This window comes from Meles meles, chromosome 6 (genome assembly GCF_922984935.1).
Source record: "Meles meles chromosome 6, mMelMel3.1 paternal haplotype, whole genome shotgun sequence".
In the NCBI taxonomy this organism is placed as follows: domain Eukaryota; kingdom Metazoa; phylum Chordata; class Mammalia; order Carnivora; family Mustelidae; genus Meles; species Meles meles.
In genome coordinates this window covers 110,911,529-110,935,940 of record NC_060071.1, presented here as the reverse complement: position 1 = coordinate 110,935,940, position 24,412 = coordinate 110,911,529, and the positions used below count along the sequence as shown (strand labels likewise).

General features: G+C 39.0%; 1 protein-coding gene across 1 annotated transcript in view; it reads left to right on the top strand.

Moving 5' to 3' along the window:
• CCDC175 (coiled-coil domain containing 175) overlaps nucleotides 1-24,412 on the top strand; it is a 71,980-nt gene that overhangs the window by 40,734 nt on the left and 6,834 nt on the right. The window contains exons 15-17 of the mRNA XM_046009926.1: nucleotides 4,265-4,344; nucleotides 19,367-19,519; nucleotides 22,677-22,779. Coding sequence (XP_045865882.1) covers nucleotides 4,265-4,344; nucleotides 19,367-19,519; nucleotides 22,677-22,779 — 336 coding nt within the window. The remainder of the gene's footprint in view (nucleotides 1-4,264; nucleotides 4,345-19,366; nucleotides 19,520-22,676; nucleotides 22,780-24,412) is intronic.

Genomic DNA, 24,412 nt, shown 5'->3' with positions numbered 1-24,412 from the left:
TCTTCAAAGACAAGAAGCAAAAGCAAAAATGACCTGTTGGGACTTTATCGAGATAAAAAGCTTCTGCACAGCAAAGGAAACAGTCAACAAAACTAAAAGGCAACTTATGGAATGGGACAAGATATTTGCGAATGTCTTATCAGATAAAGGGCTAGTATCCAAAATCTATAAAGAATGTATCAAAGTCAACACCCCGCAAAAACAAAAAATCCAGTCAGGAAATGGGCAGAAGACATGAACAGACATTTCTCCAAAGAAGACATACAGATGGCCAAGAGACTCATGAAAAAATGTTCGCTATCACTCAGCGTCAGGGAATTAAAACCACAATGAGATACCACCTCACACCAGTCAGAATGGCTAACATTAACAACTAAGGAAACAACAGATGTTGGTGAGGATGCCAAAGAAGAGGAACTCTCTTACACTGTTGGTGGGAAAGCCTCTCTGGAAAACAGCATGGAGGTTCCTCAAAAAGTTAAAAATAGAGCTACCCTATGACCTAGCAATTGCACTATTAGATATCTATCCCAAGAATACAAACTTAGTGATCTGAAGGGGGACCTGCACCCCAATGTTTATAGCAGCAATGTCCACAACAGCCAAACTATGGAAAGAGCATAGATGTCCTTCAACAGATGAATGAATAAAGAAGATGTGAGATACACACACACACACACACACACACACACACACACACACACACACACACACACACAATGGGATATTACTCAGTCATCAAAAAGAATGAAATCTTGCCATTTGCAGGGATGTGGATGGAACTAGAGGCTATTGCGCTAAGTGAATAAGTCAGAGAAAGACAAATACCCCATGTTTTCACTCATATTTGGAATTTAAGAAATAAAAAAGGTGAACATAGAACAAGGGAAGGAAAAATAAAATAAGACAAAGCTGCGAGGGAGATAAGCCATAAGAGATTCTTAATTATAGGAAGCAAACTGAGGGTTAGAGAGGAGGTGGAAGGGGTAACTGGGTGATGGGCTTCAAGTGAGGGCACTTGAAGTAATGAGTACTGGCCATGGGCTGCAACTGATGAATCACTAAATTCTACCTCTGAAATGAATGATATGGTATATGTTAATTAAATTGAATTTAAATAAAAATTTCTTAAGAATGTGAGATTATAAGAATAAGTACTTTGGATAATTGGTCTGGTTGCCATTCCTCCATTGATTTTCCACTTCTTGCCAGATTTTCATTTAGTTAACTCAGGTAGATTTTTTTTGGGTTTTTGCTACTTCTACCAAGAGTCATCATACACATGTACTCCATCCCCAATTTTCTGTTCTCCCAACATTTCCTCCCATCCTTTCTTGTGCTAAGATGGAGGATGTAAGAAACAGGATGAGTATGAAAATAAGCAATGTGTTATCATATATTACAAGTTCTGATTCTCTTGAGGCAAAGAAAAGAGAGTCTCTTTTTCTTTTCTACTAAAGAAAGTAGAGAAAAGATAGGAAGGCAAGAGACAGGTAGAAAGGGGAACATAAGAGCAATGTGTTCTAGAGAGTAGAAAAATACGCTTTACCTGTAAGCACTAAGATGGAGGATAGAATCAGCTCGGTACATATAAAAAACAATGTAATGACTTTTGGTTAAATCTGATGGGTAAAACATGCATCTGTCTTTGCTCCCTAGTGAAACTTCATAACAAATATGTGTAAAAGATTTTTTTTTTTAGGGAAAAATATTATAAACTCACAGATATAGAGACTGGCAGAGAAGATCTCCACAGGTAATAAACATCAACAAATTTTTGGAAGGTGTAGTTGGATAGAGGTATTAACAGGAAGGGGAATACGAATAGCAAGTGCCTGCAAAAAAGCACTCCACAAAAGCAAGAGGTTCTCTTCACAAGACCCGGAATGTCTTGGGCATTGGAGAACACTAATACCATGAAGCTGAGATGAGTCATAGGGCTGAATATTGGTTGAGAATCTTTATAAAATGCAGTGAGACTGGCAGGTCAGATGCTGTCTTTTGTGCAGCTGAGTGACTATTCCTCCGAATGCTAGCAGAGAAGTTGTTGCCCCAACAGATTCTAAACTGCAGGATATCAGATATGACTGAGAGTAGAAGACAGATGCTGTACAGAGACCCCCCTTCCATTGGTCATCTTGATGAAGGCTTCCAGCTCTGTGTGACTATTCTCTAATCCCTCCCCCTCCCCACTCTGAAGAAGGAGGTGGTTGGATTCTTCTCCAAGGAAACCAAACCATCTCAGAGAGAAGCCCGACATAATCTAACATTTCAGGATCCCCAACAAAATGGCTGGTCCCTTCCTTATCACTGTACAATGAAGCCCACCCAGGAACTGAAACTTCAGTGCCTCAGCTTAAATAGGAGTGGACAATCAAAGATCACCAGACACCTCAGGAAAAATTCCAAAATGAAATGTAGAAACTAAAACAGACAGAATAACAGAAGTTGATGGAAACATAGATGACCCAAAGAATATAAGAATACTTTTAAAGATAGATTCTCGGAGAATATATAGTCTCTCTGTATTATACATAATGTGTATTTATAGTCTCTACATATTATAGAAAATATACATTCTATATATTATAGAGGATATATCTTAAAGTTTGTACAAAAAAATACTGCGTTTATGAAAAAAGGAGATGCTTAAAGAAAGAATAGAAAACAAGAAAGAGCTCTTAGAAATGAAAAAATAACAACCAAAAATTTAAAATTCAATAGGAGGATTCTATGAAAAGTTGAGGAAATCTCTCCAAAAATAGAAAAAAAAAATAAGCTGAGGAACAGGATAAAATTTGAGTAAGAAAATTAGAAGACTATTTTGGGAGGTTGAATATCTAATTAACAGGGAGGTCAGAGAAGAGAAAATGGAAAAAACACAAAGGGTCAAGTTATCCAAGAAATAATACAAAAATATTTCTCAGACTTGGAGAATATGAGTTTCCTACTTGAAAAGGCCCATCAATCCCCAGTGCAATTTCTGAAAGAAAAGACGCTAAGTAACATCACTTGGGGATTTCGGAAGAAAAAAAATATCCCAAAGGCTTCTAGAGAGAAAAAGCAGACCTTACACAAAAGATTAGTAATCCGAATGGTTTTAGACATTTTTTTTTTTTTTTTTTTTTTTTTTTTTTTTTTTTTAGAAAGAGATCACAAGTAGGCAGAGAGGGAGAGGGAAGCAGGCCCCCTGTTGAGCGGAGAGCCGGATGCAGGACTCGATCCCAGGACTCTGAGATCATGACCTGAGCCGAAGGCAGCAGCCTAACCCACTGAGCCACCCAGGTGCCCCGGTTTTAGACTTCTTAACTGTGGTATTATACTAAACGTTAGAAGACCTTGCCTTCAAAAATCTGAGAGAAAATAGTTTCCAACATTAGCTGCCCATTGAAACTATTAGTCAACTACAAATATAAAATAGAGATTCACTCAGATATAAAAGATGTCAAAATATCTCATTTACTCTCTCTCGGGAAGTTAGTATGAAACTTGCTTCAACAAAGAAGGAACAAATCAAGAAAAAGAGGAGGATGTGAAATTCAGGAAACAGGAGTCCAGCACAAGGGGGATGCAAATGTCCCAGGTGTTCAGCTGTCCAGGAGGCCTAAAGAAAAATGAAAACAGAAGGCAGTGGGGGAGGGAAGATGAAGGGAGCTGATAGATCACCTAAGGTGTTTGACCATGTGGGAAGTAATATTTGGAAGATTTTATGACTGTGTTTTAGATTGTGATGAATTAATGTATACATGGAAAACTAAGCAAGTAAAAGTGAGGCTATTTTTATCTTCTAGAAAAACAAAAAATTATACAGGCAAGGAGGTATAATTTTACAACACTCCTCTGTGTCTCCGCCATGAATAATATTTATGTTGTCATAATCTAAATAGTTAAAATTCATTTTAAAAATATGGCTTTATGGTGATGTTGGAAGCGGGGGAAACAAAGAGGTTGTAAAAGTGTGGGTGGGGGACATGGGGATAGGAGTAAGCATTTCTCTGTTGGGAAGAAAGTAGAAAATGTCTTAAAATAGCAAATCAAGAAATAGCCATATAAGCATTTATTAAGAAAATAGAAGAAAAAGTCTAAATGAGTTTTAAAATAGTTAATTTTGTGGAGTTAAACGTAAGTGTGGGTACTGTGTTGGAAAGCAACTGACTTCTGTTTTTTGTTATAAGCCTTATAATAGTATATGACTTTTAAAATTAAGCACATGCCTTATTTCCGTTTTTAAAAACCAAATATGGGTATTTTTTTTCTCTTATAGCACAAAAGCAGGAGCAGAATGTACTAAATGATTACATTTCTCAAATGACAAAAGATTTTTCAAGATATTTTAACAACACGGTAAAGAGTCAATGCATTCATTCTTTCTTTTATTAGAATACTGATATATACAAACTGTAGTTGTGTGGGTCTGTGTATGTATACACAGAGACTCTAGAGGCAACTGACATGTAATCATGGGAAACTCATTGGGGGGCCCCCGTTTTCTTATTTATTTATTTATTTATTTATTTTTTAAAGATTTTTATTTATTTATTTGACAGCGAGAGAGAGAGATCACAGGTAGGCAGAGAGGCAGGCAGAGACAGAGGGAAGCAGGCTCCCTGCCGAGCAGAGAGCCCGATGTGGGACTCGATCCCAGGACCCTGAGATCATGACCTGAGCCGAAGGCAGCGGCTTAACCCACTGAGCCACCCAGGCGCCCCCCGTTTTCTTATTTAAAGTAGAAATTGGAAGATGCTTTCAAAGGTTCTTTTCAGATGCATTATTCTGTTAATGTCCTGTGCAGATTAGGATAAGTGCACAGAGGTCGCAGAGGTGGGAAGGGAGTGGATAAAATAAGAGCAGGTGAAGAGACATTTACTACCTTCTTAAAATGTATAATCAGTTGTTAGTGATAAATGTGTGTATAGAGTTGGCCAATTTAAAATAGAAACTTTCTATTTTTTGAGATGCACTCATATCAAAAGTAACTTTTATGATGTGGGTATAGAAAAAGATGAAAGGGAAGAGTACTATAGTAAGTATATTATATACGCAATTGTATTTTCTTAGTACAAGTCTGCTAGTGATGATCATACAATGACTAAAGATTATGTGATTTATAACAGTATAATGACTAAGAACTAAATACAGAATTCAGTAGAAAATTCTGAAAAATGCATAAAGTGTTATTCTTTTCTCAAGAAATATTAAATCCTCCCTGAAAAAGCCTCAATATTCTATTTCCTTCTCCCCCATTTTTAAAAAAAAATATTTTATTTATTTGACAGAGAGAAATCACAAGTAGGCAGAGAGGCAGGCAGAGAGAGAGGAGGAAGCAGGCTCCCCGCGGAGCAGAGAGCCCGATGCGGGGCTCGCTTGGGATCATGACCTGAGCCGAAGGCAGAGGCTTTAACCCACTGAGCCACCCAGGCACCCCCTTCTCCCCCACTTTTGCCATACAATTGTTTATATATCAAAGTATATTCTGTTTTATGAAGTTGTTTCAACAACTTGTTTTAACTTGCTTCCCAGAATTTATGAAAAATTTCCACAAATTAGCTTTGGAGTTTTATTATCATTTATTCAATATATATAAATTGTATATATATTAATTGGATAATTAATATATAGTGTTATATTGGTTTCAGGTGTTGAATCATTCAACAGTACTATACATTACTCAGTGCTCATCACAATAAATGTATTTTAATTCTCTTCATTTACCCATCCTGGCACCCACCTCCCCTCTGGCAACCACAAGTTTGTTCTCTGTATTTAATAGTCTTCCATTTTATTTATTTTTTTCAGCGTAACAGTATTCATTGTTTTTGCACAACACCCAGTGCTCCATGCAAAACGTGCTCTCCCTATTACCCACCACCTGTTCCCCCAACTTCCCACCCCTGACCCTTCAAAATCCTCAGGTTGTTTTTCAGAGTCCATAGTCTCTTATGGTTCGCCTCCCCTCCCCAATGTCCATAGCCCCCTCCCCCTCTCCCAATCCCACCTCCCCCCAGCAACCCCCAGTTTGTTTTTTGAGATTAAGAGTCATTGATGGTTTGTCTCCCTCCCAATCCCATCTTGTTTCATTTATTCTTCTCCTATCTCCCTAACCCCCCATGTTGCTTCTCCATGTCCTCATATCAGGGAGATCATATGATAGTTGTCTTTCTCCAATTGACTTATTTCACTAAGCATGATACGCTCTAGTTCCATCCATGTCGTCACAAATGGCAAGATTTCATTTCTTTTGATGGCTGCATAGTATTCCATTGTGTATATATACCACATCTTCTTTATCCATTCATCTGTTGATGGACATCTAGGTTCTTTCCATAGTTTGGCTATTGTAGACATTGCTGCTATAAACATTCGGGTACACGTGCCCCTTCGGATCACTATGTTTGTATCTTTAGGGTAAATACCCAGTAGTGCAATTGCTGGGTCATAGGGTAGTTCTATTTTCAACATTTTGAGGAACCTCCATGCTGTTTTCCAGAGTGGTTGCACCAGCTTGCATTCCCACCAACAGTGGAGGAGGGTTCCCCTTTCTCCGCATCCTCGCCAGCATCTGTCATTTCCTGACTTGTTAATTTTAGCCATTCTGACTGGTGTGAGGTGATATCTCATTGTGGTTTTGATTTGTATTTCCCTGATGCCGAGTGACGTGGAGCACTTTTTCATGTGTCTGTTGGCCATCTGGCTGTCGTCTTTGCAGAAATGTCTGTTCATGTCCTCTGCCCATTTCTTGATTGGATTGTTTGTTCTTTGGGTGTTGAGTTTGCTAAGTTCCTTATAGATTTTGGATACTAGCCCTTTATCTGATATGTCGTTTGCAAATATCTTCTCCCATTCTGTCAGTTGTCTTTTGGTTTTGTTAACTGTTTCCTTTGCTGTGCAAAAGCTTTTGATCTTGATGAAATCCCAATAGTTCATTTTTGCCCTTGCTTCCCTTGCCTTTGCCGTTGTTCCTAGGAAGATGTTGCTACGGCTGAGGTCGAAGAGGTTGCTGCCTGCATTCTCCTCAAGGATTTTGATGGATTCCTTTCTCACATTGAGGTCCTTCATCCATTTGGAGTCTATTTTCGTGTGTGGTGTAAGGAAGTGGTCCAATTTCATTTTTCTGCATGTGGCTGTCCAATTTTCCCAGCACCATTTATTGAAGAGGCTGTCTTTTTTCCATTGGACATTCTTTCCTGCTTTGTCAAAGATTAGTTGACCATAGAGTTGAGGGTCGATTTCTGGGCTCTCTATTCTGTTCCACTGATCTATGTGTCTGTTTTTGTGCCAGTACCATGTTGTCTTGATGATGCCAGCTTTGTAATAGAGCTTGAAGTCCGGAATTGTGATGCCACCCACTTTGGCTTTGTTTTTCAATATTCCTTTGGCTATTCGAGGTCTTTTCTGGTTCCATATAAATTTTAGGATTATTTGTTCCATTTCTTTGAAAAAAATGGATGCATTTTGATAGGGATTGCATTAAATGTGTAGATTGCTTTAGGTAGCATGGACATTTTCACAATATTTATTCTTCCAATCCAGGAGCATGGAACATTTTTCCATTTCTTTGTGTCTTCCTCAATTTCTTTCATGAGTACTTTATAATTTTCTGCATATAGATTCTTAGCCTCTTTGGTTAGGTTTATTCCTAGGTATCTTATAGTTTTGGGTACAATTATAAATGGGATTGACTCCTTAATTTCTCTTTCTTCTGTCTTGTTGTTGGTGTACAGAAATGCAACTGATTTCTGTGCATTGATTTTATATCCTGACACTTTACTGAATTCCTGTACAAGTTCTAGCAGTTTTGGAGTGGAGTCTTTTGGGTTTTCCACATATAGTATCATATCATCTGCGAAGAGTGATAGTTTGACTTCTTCTTTACCAATTTGGATGCCTTTAATTTCTTTTTGTTGTCTGATTGCTGAGGCTAGGACTTCTAGTACTATGTTGAATAGCAGTGGTGATAATGGACATCCCTGCCGTGTTCCTGACCTTAGCGGAAAAGCTTTCAGTTTTTCTCCATTGAGAATGATATTTGCGGTGGGTTTTTCATAGATGGCTTTGATAATATTGAGGTATGTGCCCTCTATCCCTACACTTTGAAGAGTTTTGATCAGGAAGGGATGCTGTACTTTGTCAAATGCTTTTTCAGCATCTATGGAGAGTATCATATGGTTCTTGTTCTTTCTTTTATTAATGTGTTCTATCACATTGATTGATTTGCGGATGTTGAACCAACCCTGCAGCCCTGGAATAAATCCCACTTGATCGTGGTGAATAATCCTTTTAATGTACTGTTGAATCCTATTGGCTAGTATTTTGGTGAGAATTTTTGCGTCTGTGTTCATCAAGGATATTGGTCTGTAGTTCTCTTTTTTGGTGGGATCCTTGTGTATTTAATAGTCTTTTTGTCTGTTTGTTTGTGTCCTTTTTTCTGTTTGTTTTGTTTCTTAAATGCCATGTCAGAGTGAAATCAGTATGGTACTTGTCCTTCCTTGGCTGACTTATTTTACTCAGCATTATATAGTCTAGGTCTGCCCATGTTATTCCAAATGGCAAAATCTCATTTTGTTTTTATGGCCGAGGAATATTCCGTTGTATATATGTACCACATGTCCTTTTTCCATTCATTTATCTATGGACACTTAGGTTGCTTCCATATCTTGGCTATTGTAAATAATGCTACAATAAACCGAGGGGAGGATATATCCCTTCAAATTACCTTTTTCCTGTTCTTTGGGTAAATACCCAGGTGGTACGATTCCTGGACTGTAGGGTATTCCTATTTTTAACTTTTTGAGGAACCTCTGTAGTGTTTTCCACATGGCTATACCAACTTGCATTCTCAGCAAAAGCGCCCGAGGGTTCCTTTTTCTCCACATTCTCTTGTTGTTTTTTGAGTTTTTCATTTTAGCCATTCTGGCAGGTGTGATGTGATATCTCATTGTGATTTTGCTTTGCATTTTCCTGCTGATGGGTGATGTTGAGCATGTTTTCATTTGTCTATGGGCCATCTATCTGAATGTCTTCTTTAGAGCAATGTCTGTTCATGTATTTTGCCCATCCTTAAATTGGATTAGTTGGTTTTTTAGTGTTGAGTTGTGTACGTTTTTTATATTTTTGGATACTAACATGTGTATGTCAGATATGTAATTTGCAAATATCTTCTCCCCATCATTAGATTGTTTTTTAGTTTTGTTGATTGTTTCCTTTGCTGTGCAGAAGCTTTTTGTTTTGACATAGTCCGAACGGTTTACTTTGCTTTTGTTTCCCTTGTTTCAGGAGATGTATCTAGAAAACTGTTGCTGTGGCTGACGTCGGAGAAATTATTGCCTGTGATCTCTTCTAGAATTTTTATAGTATCAGGTCTCCCATTTAGGTCTTGAGTCCATTTTGAATTTATTTCTGTGTATGGTGTAAGAAGATGGTTTAGTTTCATTCTTTTGCATGTAGATGTCTGGTTTCCCCACCACTGTCTGTTGAAGAGACTGTCTTTATTGCATATTCTTGCCTCCCTTGTTGAAGATTAACTGACCATATAATTGTTGGGTTTTTTCCTGGGCTCTCTATTCTGTTCCATTGGTCTATATGTCTCTTTTTGTGCCAGTACCATACTGCTTTCATTACTACTGCTTTGTAGAATAGCTTGAAATCTGGAGTTTTAATACCTCCAGTTCTGTTCCTTTTAAGCTTGCTTTGGCTATTCGGGGTCTTTTGATATTCCATACAAATTTTAGTATTATTTTTTCTAGTTCTATGAGAAATACTGTTGGTATTTTGATAAGGATCACATTAAATCTGTAGATTGCTTTGGGTAGAACAAATATTTTAACAATATTTATTCTCCCATTCTGTGAGTATGGGCTGTCTTTCCATTTGTTTGTGTCATCTTCTATTTCTTTAACCAATGTTTTATAATCACAGTACAAGTTTTTCACCTCCTTGGTTAAGTTTATTCCTAGGTATTATTTTTGGTGGAATTGTAAATGGGACTGTTTCCTTAATTTCTCTTTCTGCTACCTCATTATTGCTATATAGATATGCAACAGGTTTCTGTATATTGATTTTGTATCCTGCTAACCTAATGATTCCATTTATCAGGTTTAGTAGTTTTCTGGTGGAGTCTTCAGGGTTTTTTATATAGAGTATCACGTCATCTGCGAACTGAAATTTTTACTTATCAATTTGGATACCTTTTATTTCTTTTGCTTGTCTAATTGCAGTGGTCCAACTTCCAGTACTATGTTGGACAAAAAAAAACTTGTGAGAGTGGAGATCCTTGTCTTTTTCCTGATCTTAGGGGGAAAGCTATCAGATTTCAACACTGAGTATGATGTTTGCTGTGGAATTTTCATTATGTTGAGGTACATTTCCTCTAAAACTACTTTGTTGAGGGCTTTTTTTAAAAATCATGAATAGATGTCATACTTCGTTAAATGGTTTTTCTGCATCTATTGAAATAATCATATGGTTTGTCTCCATTCCTTTGTTGACATGATGTATTATGCTGATTGATTTGCAAATATTTAACCACACTTGTATCCCAGGAATACTTGAATCCTGGTGAATAATTTTTTGAATGTATTGTTGAATCCAGTTTGCTAGTACTTTGGTGAGAATTTTTGCATCTGTGTTCATCAGAGATACTGACCTAAATTTCCTTTTTTTGTAGTGTCTTTACATGGTTGTGTTATCAGAGTAATGCTGACTTCATAGAATGAATCGCGAAGCTTTCCTTCATCTTCTACTTTTTGGAATAGTTTGAAAAGAATAGGTATTAACTCTTCTTTAAATGTTTGGTAGGGGGGCACCTGGGTGGCTCAGTGGGTTAAGACTCTGCCTTCAGCTCAGGTCATGATCTCAGGGTCCTGGGATCGAGTCCTGCATCGGGCTCTCTGCTTAGCAGGGAGCCTGCTTCCTCCTCTCTCTCTGCCTGCCTCTCTGCCTACTTGTGATCTCTCTGTCAAATAAATAAATAAAATCTTAAAAAAAATAAATAAAAATGTTTGGTAGAATTTACCTGGAGTTTTGTTTGTTAGGAGTTTTTTGGTTATTCAATTTCATTGCTGGTAATCAGTCTGTTCGAATTTTCTAATTCTTCCTGATATAGTTTTGGGGACTTCTGTGTTTCTAGGAATATTTCCATTTCTTCTATGTTGTCTAATTTGTTGGCATATTATTTTTCATGATATTCTCTTTCTATCCTTTTTATTTCTGTTGTGTTGGGTGTGATTTCTCCTCTTTCATTTCTGATTTTGAGTTTTCTCTCTCTCTCTCTTTTATGATGAGTCTGGCTAACATTGATCAATTTTGTTGACCTTTTCAAAGAACCAGTTCCCAACTTTATCCATCTGTTCCATTTTGTTTGTTTGTTTATTTGGTTTTAGTTTCTATTTCATTTATTTTTACTCCAATCTTTATTATTTCCTTCATTCTACTGGCTTTGGGCTTTGTTCTTCTTTTTCTATCTCCTTCAGGTATAAGGTTAGGTTGTTTGTTTGAGATTTTTCTATCTTCTTGGGGTAGGCCTGTATTGTTATAAACTTCCCTCTCAGAACAGATTTTGTTGTACCCCAAAGATTTTAGACTATTATGTTTTCATTTTTATTTGTCTCCGTGTATTTTTTAAAATTTCCTCTTTGATTTCTTATATGACCCTTCTTTGTTTAATAGCATATTATTTAAGTTCCATGTGTGTGCTCTTTCCAGATTTTCTTTGTGGCTGATTTCTAGTTTAACAGCATTGTGGTTGGAAAGGATGCATGGTATAATTTCAGGGTTTTTGCATTTTCTGAAATTTGTTTTGTGGCCTAATATGTGATATGTTCTGGAGAAGGTTCCATGTGCATTTGAAAAGAATATGTGTCCAGTGTTTCAGGATGGAATATTCTGAATATATTTGTTAAATCTATTGGTCCAATGTGTCCTTCAAAAATCACTGTTTCCTTGATCCTTGATCAGTTGATCAGTTGATCCTTGTTGGATGATCTATCCATTGATGTAAGTGGCATGTTAAAGTCTCCTATTATTGTATTACTATTGTTTACTTTTGTTTTTGTCATTGTTTGCTGTGTATTTGGGTGCTTCCGTGTTGGGGGCATAAATACTTACACGTATCTTCATGTTGGATTGTTATGATTATGATTCCCTTTATGATTCTATGTCCTTTGTTACAGTGTTTGTTTTAAAGTGTATTTTGTCTGATATAAATAATACTATCCTGACTTTCTTTTCACTTCCATTTGCATGATAAATGCTTTTCCATCCCTTCACTTTCAATCTGCATGTGTCTTTAGGACTGAAATGAGTCTCTTGTAGGTAGCAAGATGGGTCTTTTTTTCTTGTCCATTCCGTTACCATATGTCTTTTGTTTGGAGTGTTTAGTCCATTATTTTTTTTTTTTAAAGACTTTATTTATTTATTGGTCAGAGAGAGAGAGAGTGAGCACAGGCAGACAGAGTGGCAGGCAGAGGCAGAGGGAGAAGCAGGCTCCCCGCTGAGCAGAGAGCCCGATGTGGGACTTGATCCCAGGACACCGGGATCATGACCTGAGCCAAAGGCAGCCGCTCAACCAGCTGAGCCACCCAGGCATCCCTGTTTAGTCCATTATTAATAGGTGTATATACTTAGTGCCATTTTTTAACTTGTTTTATGGTTGTTTTTGTAGTACTTCTCTCTTTTTTTGTTTTTTTTCCTCTTGCTTTTCTCACAGTTCGCTGGATTTTTTCTTTCTTTTTTTTTTTAAGATTTTATTTATTTATTTATTTGACAGACAGAGATCACAAGTAGGCAGAGAGGCAGGCAGAGAGAGAGAGAGGGAAGCAGACTCCCTGCTAAGCAGAGAGCCCGATGCGGGACTCGATCCCAGGACCCTGAGATCATGACCTGAGCCGAAGGCAGAGGCTTTAACCTGCTGAGCCACCCAGGCGCCCCAGTTCGCTGGATTTTTTAGTGACATACTCAGATTCGTTTCTCTTTATTTTTTGCGTATATATATTACTGGTTTTTTATTTGTAGTTTCCATTAGATTTATCTAACTTCTTATATACACAGCAGATTATATTAGGTTGATAGTCACTTAAGTCTGAACCTATGCTAAAAGCACTAAAATTTTATTCTCCCTCTCACCCCCAACATTTTAGGTATGTGGCATCATACTTCATATCTTTTAATTTTGTGAACCCATTGACTGATTTTTATAGGTATACTTTTGTGCTTCTTACTTTCTTAGTCCTGATTGTGGTCTTTCCTGTCCACTCAAAGAATCCCCCTTAACATTTCTTATAAGGCTGGTTGAATGGTCATGACCTTTAACTTTTGATTGTCTGGGAAACTCTATTTCTCTTTCTATTCTGAATTGTAGACTTGCTGAGTAAAGTATTGTTGGAATTTTCCTTTTAGACTTTGAATATATCATGCTACTCCCATCTCTCTGTGATATTTCTGTTGAAAAAAAATCAGTTGATAGGTTCATGGGGTTTTCCTAGTGTGTAAGTTTCTTTTCTCTTGCTGCTTTAAACATTCTCTTTATCACTACATTTTGCCATTTTAATTACCACGTGTCTTGGTGTGGATCTCCGTGGGTTGTTTTGTTGGGGGTTATCTGTGCATCTTGGATTTAGATGTATTTTTCCTTCCCCAGATTAGGGATGTTTTCAGCTATTTTTATCTTCAAATTTTCTGCCCCCTTTTCTCTCCCTTCTCCTGGGATCCCTATAATATGAATATTACAACACTTGATGGTATCATTGGGTTCTCTTAATCTGTTTTCATTTTTTTTTTCCTTTTTTTTTTTTTTTAAAGATTTTATTTATTTATTTGACAGAGAGAGATCACAAGTAGGCAGAGAGGCAGGCAGAGAGAGAGGAGGAAGCAGGCTCCCTGTGGAGCAGAGAGCCCGATGCGGGGCTCGATCCCAGGACTCCGAGATCATGACCTGAGCCGAAGGCAGCGGCCCAATCCACTGAGCCACCCAGGCGCCCCTGTTTTCATTTTTATTAGTCATTTTTCTCTCTACTGCTCAGCTTGATTGCTTTCTATTACTTTATCCACTGGGTCACTGATACGTTTTTCTGCTTTCTCCAGTTTACTATTTATTCCCTCTAGTGTATTTTTTATTTCAGTTATTGAGTCCTTCATGTCTGATTGATTCTCTTTTATATTTTCTCTTTGTTGAGAGTCTCACTGAGGTCCTCCACTCTTAACTCCAGTGAGTATCTTTATGATCATTACTTTAAATTATATTACCTGGCCTATTACTTATTTCCATTTCATTTAGATCTGTTGCTGTGATTTTGTCCTGTTCTTTCATTTGGGACATATTCTTCTGTCTCCTCATTTTGACTAGCTCTCTGTCTGTTCCCATGTGTCAGGAATATCAGTTATGTCTCCTGCTCTTGAAAGTAATGTACTCAGGAAGAAGAGATCCTGTAATGCTCTGCAGTGCAGTGTTTCTTGTGCACCAGAAATTGGTGCCTCAGGGGTGTCTCCTATGTGTGTTGCATGCTCCCTATTTCTGTGGTAGAGCCATATTTGCCTTCAGTCCAGCTGTCTGCAATGGCTCTCTGAGTATTGTGGTCAGGACTTCATCCCTGTGCTGTTAGCTATGTCTGGGGTCACACTGGGCTTGAGCTGAGTCAGGCTGGGCATTTGCCGGAGCTGTGGTAGCACTGAACTGTAGGGTGCTCTCACTGTGTTGTCCTCTGAGAAGCTTTCATTGGTGAGTGGGGCCTGCAGTCAGACCAGATGTCTGCCCCCAGCCCACTGCAGGGGTCTGAATCAGACAAATGTGTATGGTTATCTTCCCCTCTCCCTGGGACAGGAGTCACTTTGGAATGGTGCTGGCCTCGATCAGGGATGATTGCACGGTGTGAGGAAGTGGCACTGTGTTGGAGGGACTCCTGCTAAGGGTGGGTCTACAAGAGAATGTGGGTGGGTAAACATTGTTATAAAATTGTGTGCTGTTATAAAATTGTGCTATAAAATTGTGTTTATTGTTATAAAATTGTGTGACCTCTTGCAGCTGGTCTCCTGCAAGAGGGGACCTGTGGCCTGGAGAATGGCCAAGGGCAGGTCTGTAGAAGAATACAGGGGTGGGGCATGAGGTGCCAGCAAGATCATTGCTGCTCTGCTGTCAGAGGGGACCTGGAGCCATTTTAGAAAACTGCCTCACCAGAATGGAGGGGGGAGGTCCGAGGAACAAAGTAAGGTCAGGGTGTGCTGTTAGTAAGCTAGGCCGTAGTGTCCAGGCTGCCCTGGTTCCTGAAGGTGTCTATGTATTTAGTCTGGGGTCTGGGAAGAGAAATGGTGCCTGCCAGCTCTTTTGTTCTTGGTGAAGTCACCCAAAGATCCCTGCCCCTACAGTACATGCTCTGAGATTGGTAAATAAAATCTTTCTTTGTACTCCAGGCATTTTTCAAATTGCTGCTTCCATACTGTATATTAGTGGGGCTCTTCATTGTGATTTATCTTACAGGTGGGAACTAAGTTTTCTATTGTTCTCCACCCATTGCAAAGCCCAATCCAGTATTCCAGGTGTTAAGCCCCATTTAACTGTAAGAACTCAAAGTTAGGCTCATCTGGTTTTCAAAGCCAATGTTGTGGGGACTCATCTTCCCAATGCAGCTCCCCCTTGCCTGGAATGGCTGATGAGGGGTCTTTTCTTTTCCCTCTCTGTGCTTGTGGTGTCCCTCTCTTCTACGGATCAGTTTGGCTCCTGGCCATGTCTCTGCACCTCCTATCCTTTTCAATGTGGCCTCTTCTCAACATTTAGCTGTGGAGAGTCCGTTCTGCCAGTTTTCAGGTTGTTTACTGGGTTATTTTCCCTGATGTGGGAGTTTTCTGTATGTATCTGTGGGACAAAGTGTGCTTAGGATTCTCCTATTCTGCCCTCTCTCATTGTGGTTTTGATTTGCATTCCCTGATCATTAGTGATGTTGAGAATTTTTTCATATGTGTGTTGGCCATCTGTATCTCATCTTTGGAAAAATGTCTTTAAATGTCCTCTGTGCATTTTTTAACTGGATTGTTTGGGCTTTTGGTGTTGAGTTGTATAAGTTCTTTATATATATATATATTTTATATTAAGCTCTTATCAAATATATCATTTGCAAATATCTTCTCCCATTCAGTAGGTTGCCTTTTGTTTTGTTAATGATTTCCATCACTGTGCAAAACTTTTTATTTTGATATAGTTCCAATAGTTTATTCTTGCTTTTTTTCCCCTTGCTTGAGGAAACATATCTAGGAAAATGTTTTTATGGCTGATATCAAAGAAATTACTGCCTATGTTTTCATCTAAGAGTTTTATGGTTTCCAGTCTCACATTTAGGTCTTTAACCCATTTTGAGTTTATCTCTGTGTATAGGGTAATAAAATTGTCCAGTTTCATTCTATTGCATGTAAATGTGCAGTTTTCCCAGCACTACTTATTTTTATTTTTTAAGGGGGGTGCAGGGAACAGAAGAAGAGGGAGAGAGAGAATCTCAAGCAGACTCCATGTCCAACATGGAGCCCAACTTGGGGCTCAATCCTGCAGCCCTGAGATCATGACTTGAGCTCTGAAATCAAGAGTCAGATGTTTAATTGACAGAGTCACCCAGGCACCCCTAAAAGCACTAAGTTTTTAGTAACCAACCCCCCACATTTATGTATGTCATACTTTACATTTTTTTTAAATTATGTATCCTTTGGCTTATTTTTAATAGATATAATTGATTTTATTCCTTTTGTGCTTTACCTCCATACTGGTTTTATAAGTGATTAATCTACTTTTACTAAATGGTTGCATTTACATGTGAAACTTTTTTCCTTTCATAGTTTTCTTATTCCTGATTATGGCATTTTTTTTTTCCACTTAAAGGATGCCTGTTAACATTTCTTATTAAGTCTGGTTTGCTGAATAGAATATTCTTGGTTGCAGGTTCCTTTTTCTTTCAGCACTTTAAATATGTTATGCCACTTCTGGCCTATAAAGTTTCTGCTGAAAAATCAGCTGATAGGTTTATAGGGTTTCTGTTGTATATAATATTTTCTTTTGCTGTTTTTAAAATTCTCTATCACTACGTTTTGTCATTTTATTTTTTTAAAGATTTTATTTGTTTATTTGACAGAGAGAGATCACAAGTAGGCAGAGAGGCAGGCGGGGGCGGGGGGGAAGCAGGCTCCCTGCTGAGCAGAGAGCCCGATGCAGGACTCGATCCCAGGACCCCGAGATCATGACCCGAGCCCAAGGCAGAGTCTTAACCCACTGAGCCACCCAGGTGCCCCCCTTTTGTCATTTTAATTACTATGTGTGGACCGCCTTGCATAAATTTTGTTGGGTGCTCTCTCTGCCTCCTGGACGGGGAAGCCTCTTTCTTTTCTCAAATTAGGACAGTTTTCAACTATTATTTTTTCAAATAAATTTTCTACCTCTTCTGTCTCTTCTGAGATCCTTATATTGCTTATGTTACTACACTTGGTGACATCACTGAATGCCCTTAACCTATTCTCATTTTCTATTATATATTTTTCTGTTTGCTTTTCAGCTTGGTTGCTTTCCATTACTTCTGTCTTCCAGATCACTGATCTGTTCTTCTGCCTCCTCTAATCTGCTATGGATTTCCTCTAATGTATTTTTCATTGCAGTTACTGAGTTCATCTCTGCCTCTGTTTTATATTTTGTATCTCTGTATGGAATGTCTAACTGAGATCTTCCACTCATTTCTCAAGTCCAGTAAGTATCCTTATGACCATGAATTTGAGTTGCCTAACAGGCATATTGCTTATCTCTATTTCATTTGGCTCTTTTTGCTGTGGTTTTATCCTGTTTTTTTCATTTGGCACTTATTCCTCTGTCTCCTCATTTTGTCTAACTCTGCTTTTCCCCCCTATGTATATAAAAGTTAGCTACATATCTTGATCTTGAAAGTAAGTAGTGGCCTTTTGAAGAAGAGGTCCGGTAGTACCCAATGATGCAATGCTCCCTCTTCACCAGAGTCAAGCACTTCAATGGCATCTCTTTTGTGGGTTGTGTGCACCCCACTGTTGTGGCTGAACCATGTTTCCCTATAGTCAAGTCCATTGCAATGGCCCCCTTTGCCTGTTTTATGTGCACCAGTGTTTGGTCTCTCTGCTGTAAAAGGGACAGTCTGGGGCTGCTGAGGGCTTGTACTTAGGTGATGTCAGCATTCAAACCAGAAGCCTCCTATCAACCCATCTGCTGGGTCTGTAGTTGCACAGAGCCATAGGGCACTCTCCTTTCTTTGTCCCTGAGAGGCTTTGTTGGTCAGTGGAACTTGCACTGAGATCAGATGCCTGCCTCCAGTCTGCTGGGAATGCCATCTCACTGACCAGCAGGGCACTCTCACTGTGCTGCCAGCTATAAGGTTCAGCTGTTGGGACTGTGGGCACACTGGCATGTGTGGATGTCTTCTTCTCTCTCCAGGGCAGGAGTCACTTTGGAGGGATGCCTTTGGGGTGTGACCAGTTGGATTGGGCATCTCTGCAGGGGAATGCAGGGGCAGGGTACTAGTCAACAAGATAGGTGGAGCGCATTCATGCTGTTTCCTGCAAGTGTCTGGCCAACAAGGTTTATGGGGAGCAGGGAGGAAGAGAAATGGCACCCATCACCACTTTTGTTCTATAATGGTCTCCTAAAGATCCTTGCTCCTCCAACATACAATCTGAGATTAGTAAATAAATTTTCCTATCTACCCCAGGCAATTTCAAACAGCTGCTTCTATGCTGTGTCTCAGCAGGATTATTTGTTTTGTTGGCTCCTTAAAGGTGAAGACTCAGTTTCTTATTGTCCTCCAGTTCTCCAGCTCTCCCAGATTTGATTTTTGAAGTACTGGAGTTAAGCCTTGCTGGTTGTAAAAAGACTCGTGAATTTAAGCCCCACTAGTTTTCAAAGTTAAATATTACAGAGACTTCTCTTTCCAGTGTGGGTCCCTCATGCCTTGGGCACCTGGCATGAGGCCTGATCTTCTGGCTTCCTGTAGTATCTTTCCTGTTTGTGGTTAGTTTTGCTGGGGTTTGGGTTCCTAAACATGTCTCTGCCACTCCTACACATTTCAGTGTGGCCCCCTCTCTATGCAAGTCCATTCTGCTAGTCTTTGGATCACTTCCAAAGATAGTTGCACAGATATGGCTGTTATCTCAGTGTGTCCTTGGTTGAGATGAGTTCAGGACCCTCTTTCTCTACCATCTTCCCAGACCTGAATCAACTCTGGAGTTTTAAATATCAAGTTTTTCTAAGGGAAGGTATACATAGCCTCTGCTGATGATTCAGGAATTAATTATAACCCCTCTCTGAATGTGGTTCAGACAATCTAAAACACTGGTGCCCTGCTTATTTAATTCTGAGATAATTGTGGGTTTTATGTTTGAGCAGGAAAAAGTGAAGCAAGAACTCAAATACTTACGAGATCAAGAAAGCCATAAGATTAAAAATCATTTTGAAACTCTGAAGAACTTAGAAAATGAAATCTATGTGCATGACTTAAAAGTAGATGCTTTGCTCCTGGAAAATGAAAAATTGAGAAAAGTAAGTTCAAGAACACTTCACTTTGCATGATGGTTTTGGTTAGTTGCCTAGACCTATAATATAGTTACATGAGAAAAGGAGATTATAGCTCTTAAAACTTTTGAAATAAAGACTAAGTACATATAAAACAGTGCACAAATCATAAGTGAAACACTTAGTGAATACACACAGGTAACCAGCGCCCAGATCTAGAAACAAAGCATTAACAGTATCCAGATAACATCTATGTCCTTTCCTGCCACTAACCTCCCCATGAAGTAAAGTAACAGTATATTGGCTTCTAACACCAAAGACTAGTTTTGTCTGTTTCTAAACATCATATGTATGGAATATTACAGTATGTAATATTGTTCTTGTTCAATACTGTGTTTGCAAAGTACATCTTTATTCTACTGAATGCAGTTATAGTTTGTTCAGCCTTGGTTCCATACATAGTATTCAAGTGTATAACTATACTACAATTTATAGACTCTTGGTGGGGGGTTACAGAATTTCTAGCTGGGGCGATTACAAATAGAGTTGCCGTGAACATTCTAGTATATGTGTACTCAGGAATGTATGTACCTAATTCTGTGGGGTATACCCCTCAAGTAGAATCACAGCACCATAGGGATGTGGACCATCCACTCTTGTGCACAGTGCCATCTCCCAGAAAAGTTGCAGATCACCACTCCCAGCAGGGTATGTGAGAACACCACTGGCTCCACATTCTTGCCAAACTTTGGTTATTTTTTTTTTTTCCTACTTGACCATTCTGGAGAGTGTGTAGTGGTATCCCATTGTGGTTTTAGTTTGCATTTTCCTGATGATCAAATGAAGCATCTATTCATGTGTTGGTGGCCGTTTGTATACATCTTTGTTTAGGACCTGTTCAAGTGTTTTGCCCATTTAAAAATTTAAGTTGTCTGTCGGCTTTGTATTGATTGTATCTTTTTTTTTTTTTCCAGTAAACCATAGTGACCTCAAAGTGAGGATCTGTATCAGTGTATCCCAAGTGTTTTTGCATAATGGCTCACATGGAAAAGGGATTCAGGCCCATGTTATGCTCACAGTAACCTTTAATGTGGATAATATATATTATGTCCCTTTTATAGATGAGGAAATCAAGGCTCTACATTTTTAATACATTTTTAATAACGTTTAATAGCTAGAAAAATAAAACGTCTCTTGGCAATAAGACTCTAAGTAAGGGAAAAATCCTTTTACCTGTCTGGGTACTCTTTTTCATCAGGTCAATGGCAACAGTTATACACCAATATCATGTGTTTCTGATAGAACTAAAATGGCATAAGTGGTACTAATGTACTTTGAAAAAGTAAATGTGCTCCAGAGCCTGGGTGCCAGCATCGCTAAACTGCACATTTGTAATACATCTTCTTTCTTCTAGCCCTTGCAGCAGCCTTATAAGGCATTTCATCTATCCATGGAAGTATTCCACAAGATTTTATCTTCCTGTCAAGATGACATTATTTATTAAAATGCTTGGAATTTTTATTGCTACTTTGGTAATGGATAAGCAAATGGATGACTGTGTGAAAGACTGATTCTATAAGTTCTGTTTTCTAATTTATTGTCCATCTACTGGGTCCCGAATAATGCTGTTTATCTTCTTCACTCCCCACTCTGTTCTGCTGGTTACATCCCTTCTCTCAGCAGACATTTTAAGCACCCACTGAGTCCCTAGCCTTGGGGAAGTCTCAGTGAATACAGAGATGGATAAGACACCACCCCAAGTCCTGAGGAAGCTCATCATCTAGCTGAGGAAATGAGCAAATAAATGGATAAATTAAAATTCAGTATTTTTACACATTTGAGAATTATGGGAAACCAGACAAGTCTACAAACTGTAATCCACATTCAAAGAGGGGGCAGGAATGACGTCTTGGATGTGGCCTGCAGAGGTTTTCATTCTGGTTTACTACAAAACTAGCCAACAAGTCACAGACTGACACAAGATCAAGGCCCCATGAGTAGACCCTCTAACATGCTTATAAACGATTCTATGTCTTCTGTGGTACTAGATGCAATTTCTTTTTTTTTTTTTTTAACATTTTACAGCATTTTAAAGTGAATTTATTTATTTGACAGAGAGAGAGATCACAAGTAGGCAGAGAGGCAGGCAGAGAGAAAGAGGGAAGCAGGCTCCCAATTGAGCAGAGAGCCCGATGAGGGGCTCGATTCCAGGACCCTGGGATCGTGACCTAGCTGAAGGCAGAGGCTTAACCCACTGAGCCACCCAGGCGCCCCCTAGGTACAATTTCCAAGATTTTTTTTTTAATCAGTAATTTCCAGTATTTGACTATTTCCCTCTTGAAACAGAATCAATGCCATTTTTATATCCAAAGCCCATGCTTTCAAAGTTCCCAGAAACTTGAGAGTTTAGTATTCCTGAGCATTGGGTGGTCAGAACAGAAAACGATGACTTTATTTATTTATTTATTTAAATTTATTTGACAGAGATCACAAGTAGATAGAAAGGCAGGCAGAGAGAGAGAGAGAGAGAGGGAAGCAGGCTTCCCGCTGAGCAGAGAGCCGGATGCGGGACTCGATCCCATGATCCCTGGGATCATGACCTGAGCCGAAGGCAGCGGCTTAACCCACCAAGCCACCCAGGCGCCCTGAAAATGGTGACTTTAATAAATACCCAAACCACTACTACCACCATCACCCAACCCAGTGAAACATCCAAACGGAGTGAGCAATTCTGTGGGGTCTCCAGACTTGATAACTCCTCTCTCTGAGGTCTTATGCTTGAACCCCTCCAGTCTGGAAGCATGGCTGCCTTGGGACTTTTCCTGCACACACAGTTTGCAATACAGAACACTTTTTCGTTTGTGGGCACATTGCATTTAGGCAGAATACCTTTTAATATCTTTTTGTGGCAAATTCTATTCAGAATGCCATATTTATTCAGGTGCTTAAATGTTTATTGAGAAGCCAGATCCATTCTCTCCTATATAGGCTTGACAGGGCTTGACAATACAGGCTTGACAGTATAGGCTCCTATATGGGCTTGACAAGGGCTCTGCTCGCCAGTGTTATCCTTGTACTGAGAGAAGTCAGTGGCATGGAGAAGAATAGATGTGTGCCAAATGACTGCACGGATAATTTACGGTAACTAAACTGCTTAAAGCAATCCTATGTCTTTCATTTCCAGTATATTGCATACATGAAGAACAAGATAGAGCAAGACAGAAAAGGAAAAGACGACCTCAAGTCCATGTCAAGTGAACTGTCTTGTCAACTGACAGCCCATCAGAGTAAGTAAGGTGTCATGGGTGATCCGAACATATAAAAAATAAGTTTCTTGTTTTATTTAAATAAATTTTACTGACTTGCATACAATAAAATGAGCCCATCTAAAGTTCAATGAGTTTTAATAAATGGATATACTGCTGTAACCACTGCCACTTCAAACAAGATGGAGAACATATTATCCCTGAAAAATTTCTCACATCCCTTTGTAGTTGGTTTCCCACTCTATCTACAGTGCCTGGAAACCATCTTCCCTTCCCTCCCTCCTTCCCTTTCCTTTTCTCTCCCCTTCCCTTTCCTTTTCTTTTCTCTCCCCTTGCTTCCTTTCCCCCCTCCCTCCTCCTTTTTCCTTCCTTCCTTCCTCACTCCTTTCCCTCTCCTCTCCCCTTCCTTCCTTTCCTCCCTCCTTCTCTTTCCTTTTTTCTTTTTCTTCCTTTCTTTCCCCTTCCTTCCTTCTTATTCTTTCTTTCCCTTTTTCTTCTCTTTCCCTCTCTCTCTCTCCTTCCTTCCTCCCTCCCTCCCTCCCTTCTTTCTTTCACCTTTTCTCTTTCTTTCTTTCCTTCCCTATTTTATTTTGAGAGATAAAAAGTGAGAGAGAGCACAAGAACAGGGGGAGGAGCAGGGGGAAAGGAGAGAGAGGGGAAAGAACCTCAAGCAGACTCCACCCTGAGAATGGAGCCTGATGTGGGGCTCGATCTCACACACTGAGGTCATGACCTGAGCCAAAACCAAGAGTCGAAGCTTAACCAACTGAGCTACCCAGGTGCCCCAATATGCGTTTTGTCAGTAAGGATTAGATACAAATGGAATGATGAAATTCACTTATGTACCTGGATTCTTACACTCAGCAAACTTCTTTAAAAATAATTAAAAAAATGTTTTATTATGTTGTTAGTCATCATACAGTATGTCATTAGTTTGTGATGTCATCTTCTAAGATTCATTGTTTACGTATAACACCCAGTGCTCCATGCAATACGTGCTCTCCTTAATACCCATCACCCTGCCAACCCATCCCCCTAAGCCCCTCCCCTCTAAAACCCTCAGTTTGTTTCTTGAGTCCACTCTCATGGTTTGTGTCCCTCTCCAATTTCCCCCTTTCATTTTTCCCTTCCCTCCTAATGTCCTCCATGCTAGTCCTTATGTTCCACAAGTGAAAACCATATGATAACTGATTTTCTCTGCTTGACATATTTCACTCAGCATAATCTCCTCCAGTTCCGACCATGTTGATACAAAAGTTGGGTATTCATCCTTTCTGATGGCTAAGTAATATTCCATTGTGTATACAGACCACATCTTTATATATTAGTCTCAGCAAACTTTTTTTTTAATCCATTCATGTATCATTGCCTTCCTCCTTTTTATAGCTCTGTAGTTCTATTCCATTATGTAGATATACTATATTTTGTTTATTTATTCACCATTTGAAGGACATTTGGATTGTTCCCAGTACTTGGTTACTATTTGCTTACATGTATTTTTGTGAATATTTGTTTTCACTTCTCTTGGGTAAATACTGAGGTGTGGAATTGCTGGGGTGTAGGGTTAGTGTATGTTTAACTTTGTAAGAAACTGCCAAAACAGTTTACCAAAGTAGTTGTGCAAATTCATCATCCCACTAGCAATGGGATACTC